At 34.1% G+C, this 6,000-nt stretch overlaps 1 protein-coding gene across 1 annotated transcript in view; it reads left to right on the top strand.

The window, feature by feature from the left end:
• The window catches only part of DACH2 (dachshund family transcription factor 2), a 742,450-nt gene extending 739,103 nt beyond the window's left edge, over positions 1-3,347 (top strand). Inside the window, exon 13 of the mRNA XM_019824052.3 lies at positions 54-3,347. Coding sequence (XP_019679611.1) covers positions 54-58 — 5 coding nt within the window. The 3' untranslated portion in view covers positions 59-3,347. The remainder of the gene's footprint in view (positions 1-53) is intronic.
• Positions 3,348-6,000: the final 2,653 nt, after the last annotated feature.

Genomic DNA, 6,000 nt, shown 5'->3' on the forward strand with positions numbered 1-6,000 from the left:
TTTTCTTTGTTGTAATGAAATTTTGACCAGGTCTTATTGTTTTTTCTGTGCAGCCTGAACACTGATGACGGAACTCCAACTGATCATAAGCACGAATAGAGTGCTGTAAAAGTTACCTGCTTATCTAGTGCTGTAATTCTTTAGAATTAATACTCAAATTCTTAAAATATGGAACCTTCAATTACTATTTGTTCATTACTGATAAATAGAACCTTGCACGTACAGGAAAAATATGCTAGAGAATGGGCTTCACAAGTTTTTAAGGAATAATCATAATGATGATAGAACATGATACTTTACACTTCTATAACCCCTTTCTTCCATGGAGCTCATAGTGCTTCATAAACGTTATCACAGTAATCCACACAGCATCCTAGTGGGGTAAGTAGGTGCTAGAATTTTTAAGACAGAGAAAATGCTATTTCTAAATGGTGTGACAGAAATTTAAATGTAGACCCACTTAAGCTGTCATTACTATGAAATAGCTTTATATTTGCCTGACCTGGGATTTAATAGGAAGTATGTGAGGAGATAACACACTTGTGCAAATGACCAATATTTGTTATCACTGCTTTGGAGCTCACTTTTCTAAAAAAAAGACAGAAACAAACAAAAAGCACGTTACCTGTAGTGTTCTCCAAGGGAATATAGACAGATCTAGTTTGTAGATTTTACCATACCTAGTTCTTCCTTTGATCTGTTAATGTAAAGCAAGTCATTTAATCTCTACTAGCACATTCATTATTTGTAAAGAAGGCAATAATAAAAAATATAGCCAAGCTACTAAGAATACCCCTTTTACTGTTTTCTACTCTCCTCCTATCTCCAATCCTGCTTCCTCTTTATTAAGTAATCAACAACTAACCAGACTGAAAAAATGTATAGACATAAGAAAGGAAAAAGGCAGACATGATGGATCGTTAACATCATTATTTTCCGTTGTTCACCTCCTGATCTAGATATGACCAGATGCCTAAGATGTTCCAGTAATTAGAACCAAATGGGTCATTTGTCTGAATTGTCCAGGAAATTCCCTCAAATATTTTTGACCATTTACTTAATGGAGACATGACTAAAGACCTGTCATCATTATGGTGGCAATACCTGTCATCATTACGTTCATGCCTCTTAAGAATCTAATAAAGCAGATTCCAATGTGTTAAGTGGCATCTAGTGATAAAAAATTTTTAATGTCTCATCCTATAATGCCCTCCTTACACCAAACAAAATCTAATCTGTTATGTTATTTTTACAACTGCCTAGAATTAAATTCTGATGTGACAAAAGCACCACTCTTATGTAAAAGGCCAATTCTGTTTTTAATCCATTCTCCAATAATCAGTTCCCTGTGGAAGTACATGCAATTTCTGCTATAATGACCACCTACTCTACACATTTTAAAATGTTACATTAATTAATATTAATGTGACATTTCAGTCATTCCATGCTCCGAAAAAATTTCTTCTAAGACACAGGAATTTGGCTTCTTGTGCTCTTGATAGACTGTAGAAGGTCTACTTGTGTAGAGTAGGTGTGCTATTTTAACCTAATTCAGTGAAATAAGATCAGAAATAAGTCATGGACAGAGGCAAATAAAATTTTTAAAACTTGTTTTAATATTAAATATCTGAATTGAATAACAAAAAGGTGTGACTAAAAATATAACATCCAGAAATGTCTCATTATTTGATAGTCAAACAGCATAAAAACAAACTAGCGTCTTTTTACAAATAGATATGTTTAATTCATTTTGATTGAACTATATGAAATCCTCATATGTTTTGTTCTAGTCCTTTCCCACATATTTGCCTTTTTTGTAACACCTGATTTTAGCTTTTTCCTTTCATAAGTTTAAGATGTATGACACAGAAGGCCAATCTCACACTTTCTGAGTTTGTAACAACTTGGTGTGGCCTTTTAAACATAACTGATCAGCAGAAGCTCATATTCAGACTCTTGTGCCATGGTGCATGTCCATGTCAGGCAGTGCTGTACTAAGGGAAGGACTATATGGGCCAATTTTTTAATGGTCACATTTGTGTATATCACATTCACCCTTTTACTTATCTGGTAAATCTTAATGGAATAAACTGTGTCAGCTCTTCCCAAATGTCATTGTGTATCACTCCTTATAAATTTCCAATCTCCATAACATTCCTCTAGAGAGGTTTTGTTGGTTGCTTTTCCTGATCTTTAATCTTATTTATATCTAGGGTGCATATTATAGCATTTATTTTGGAAGCCAAGTACAAATCCTGTTAAAAACATGAGACATTTAATTACTAATTAGCTGTTTCCTGTTCCTAATGAAGTGAGCATGCTGGGTTTGGATTGAAATTCAGCTTTTGCTCTCTTCTATTTATGGTTCCAGATGTTTTCTTTTATCTAGGAGTTTACTTTGACAGCTACTACTAAATGATAAATCACTCATTATAGCTAAAATGTATTTTGAAATTGAAATGTGGCAAACTTTGAGATTGTTCCAAGGATCAGTGTCAGTTAGCAGGTCAATTTTGGCTTTTTCCTCATGATCACTCAGTATTGGTATATGCAAAACAATAACAGAATCTGTGTCAGCATTATACCGCATGCTGCACAAGAATCTATTTTGATACTCTCCTCCAAATTAGGAGAAAAAATTTACTACTATGAAATCTTAATTTATTGTATTCTGGGTAGAAACATTGATTCATATTAATACTGTCTTCTTCTTGTTAGCCTAGTTTTTCTTTGGATTTGAGCTGCTGTGGAAATAGTTCCTGATAGGCCTTATAAACCAGCACTTTTAATGAAGGTTGTGGGCAGATATGTTTGTCTGTTTTTATAAAGGCAGTAATTAAACATAATAAAGAAAAGAGGTTTTTAAGAAACCATTTTTTTAAAGGGTAAATGGTGATTGCTTTTTACCATTTGTTACTGGGTTTATGGACCTTTTCTATAAAATATTATTTTGTTTTGCCATTGCTTTCATGTTTGTAATGTTCACAATTTATATTGCATGATTTAAGCTTTAGCTACATTGTATAAAATTCAATCCTGATAAAATGACCGTTTTCCACTTGAGGCTGAAGAGCTTTCCTTTGACCTTTAAGCTGTGTGTACAGAAGATGAGGTAGAATGGAAAATTGAGCAGGTATCTGGTGAATTTTATCAAATATCTGTGCTCAGATGCCACAAAGCTATCTAAGAAATTCTCCAGGCTGACAGACTACTTAACAATTCCCCTGGGGCGCCTGGGTGGCGCAGTCGGTTAAGCGTCTGACTTCAGCCAGGTCACGATCTCGCGGTCCGTGAGTTTGAGCCCCGCATCAGGCTCTGGGCTGATGGCTCGGAGCCTGGAGCCTGTTTCCGATTCTGTGTCTCCCTCTCTCTCTGCCCCTCCCCCGTTCATGCTCTGTCTCTCTCTGTCCCAAAAATAAATAAAAAAAAATTGAAAAAAAAATTTAAAAAAAAATAAAAAAAAATTAAAAAAACAAAAAACAATTCCCCCAAATTCAACCTATTTTTCTTCTGGTCCTAGGAAAAACAGGTGAATTCCACAGACTCTTTGGCAAAATATCTGGTTGCTGTTTAATGAAGTTTGACCCTCTAGATCATCTAACACAGACTTTTATTATTCTCTTACCTTATCATACCTTTATTTTTGGTTCTGAGGTATTATCCAGAAAATTCCAGCGAATCACCACAATACCTCTATAAAGAAAGAATAAATATTTTAAATATTTTATACACAAGGCATACAAAGTGTATATTTTCCTCCTGGCAATGCTAAACTTTGACTAGACTGAATTAATATTTTAGACTAGAAATATCAGTCCAACAATGAAAATGTACTCTCTTTTATGTGTGAAGTTGATACATTTGACTCACAAACACAGACTTTAGGTGTTTCTTAAGCATGGGTGATGGATTTGTACATTAGGTGTTTCTTAAGCATGGGTAATGGATTTGTACATCCATACTTTCTTTCCTGATTCTTCTTTTGTGACAAAAGGTGAATTGTTAGGAGGTAGCTGGATAGAGACTCAGCCCATAAGCCATGGCTATGGAAGAGAGCAAGGTTACACAAAAAGAGGTAGAATTGCTGTTTGAAAATTGTTTCCAAGTATAATTTTTATCCACAGAAACAAATATGGATGGTATGGATTCTTATGATTGTCAACATTTAAGTAGATACTGGTTTGACCAAACACGTGGTTAAATTGATACTCATAATTAGTCTGCCTTCATGCAGTATACACAGTTTCAGGGTTAAGCTGAGGAGGGGAAGTTATAAATGTACAATGCTATCATTACCTTAGATGATAACCATACACTCCTTCTTCCTTGTTGTGGTAAACCATAGGGATCTCAAACATACCATTATGTACAAAAAGCAAAATTAATGTGGATTACTATAAACATCACGGTTTATGAAATTAGTCTTATCAGTCTTCAAGGTCTTCAGTGCTGTGGGAAGTGGAGACACTATAGCAAAAAACTTGAAAGATCTTTAAAAACTGACACTTTACCTATAGAAATGTTAAGAAATTTTAAATTTTACCGATACTAAATCAAGTCTCTTACATCAGATTATTTGGATTCCTGAAAATAGAAGTTCAGTATTTTTAAGCACATATGAGAATTATTTCTCAGAAGAACTAACTTGTTTTTTTAAGGAGGTAGCTATTACTGTTTAGCAATGGCATAACAGTTTTATTCAGCATGAAAGGTCCTCGCTGGCTTTACATAAATGAAGATGCTTCTGATTCCAGTTTATCTCTGAAACTATTCAACATGGAGTTATTTCAATTGTGTTTATGCAAAGCTTTGTTTACTGAAGGATTTATTCAATCTATATTACATTTTAAAAAAATGAACATGTGTACAGTTTAAATGCAATGATGTAACTTTGTCCTTGCATTCAATTGATCAGTTTAAGAATATGAGCTAAGTACTAATAGATAAAGTAACCTGACCATATTTGATGCTTTTCTATGTTCAATTCAGCTTGGCTTTTTGTATTTTAAGGGGAAAAATGCAGTAGTGTGTTAGAGATTAGAAACATGTATGGTTCTATCATATATTAAATTGAAGTACACCTTCTTTGTTAAAAATGTACTTGCTAACTTCAGTATAAATAAAAGCATTTTGACTTTGTCAATTGTCACTGAGTTTTTATTTTCAAATTTCCAACTGCAGTCATTGAAGTAGAGTCATAGTGCAAATCAAAATTCAGGAACTAGGCTGGTGTTTGCAAAGCTTCCTTTGGTTTGGTTCTTTCCAAACAAATATGAACATACATCTTATTTCAGTTCACTTGTTTAAACAAGCCAATATCCTTGTCCTCAGTTGTTCTATTGAGTCATATTAGATTGCCTTTTCCTGGCTGTGTGTGCTTAGTGAACCTGTTTTTAGGAGGAAAGGCTGTACTGGGAAGCAAAAAGAATGTAGTGAAGCAAAGACTGGAAAATCATTTCTGAACATCTTTTATTTCTAAAAAGTTTCTTCTTGAGAACTACCTGCAGTGGAGAACAAAAAAAAAATGGAAAGGGCATCTAACTATTCTGTCCCAAAGAAATTTCTGTACATCCAAATATTAATTGTAGCCTAATGAAAAACCAAGGCCAGAATTTTTAAAAGCCTAATGAAGAAACAAACTGAAACCATGGCCCTGCCTTAGTTTATCTAAAATGTTTTCACTTTCTCTTCGGTTCATTTCCACTAAAATCCTTGAGTCCATCCAAATTCCTGTTCAATAAGGAACCTCTCAGTTATTCCTACACATTACCATTCTGCTACTCATCTGGTCTTATAAAAGTTGTGTTGTATTTCACAGTATTTCTAGCTGGCTCACCACAGACTTTAGGTCTTCTAGTTTGGAACCATATTGCTTACTTCCATATGTTTCCTCTCACCATATTTGTTTATTGAAGTTTAAAGAGTACTGAGGAGACTTTAAGTTCTTTCTCTGCTCTAGAGGAGAAAGGCCATTAAGGGTTTTTTTTTGTTGTTGTTGGC

Source organism: Felis catus, chromosome X, assembly GCF_018350175.1.
Source record: "Felis catus isolate Fca126 chromosome X, F.catus_Fca126_mat1.0, whole genome shotgun sequence".
Classification (NCBI taxonomy): Eukaryota; Metazoa; Chordata; class Mammalia; order Carnivora; family Felidae; genus Felis; species Felis catus.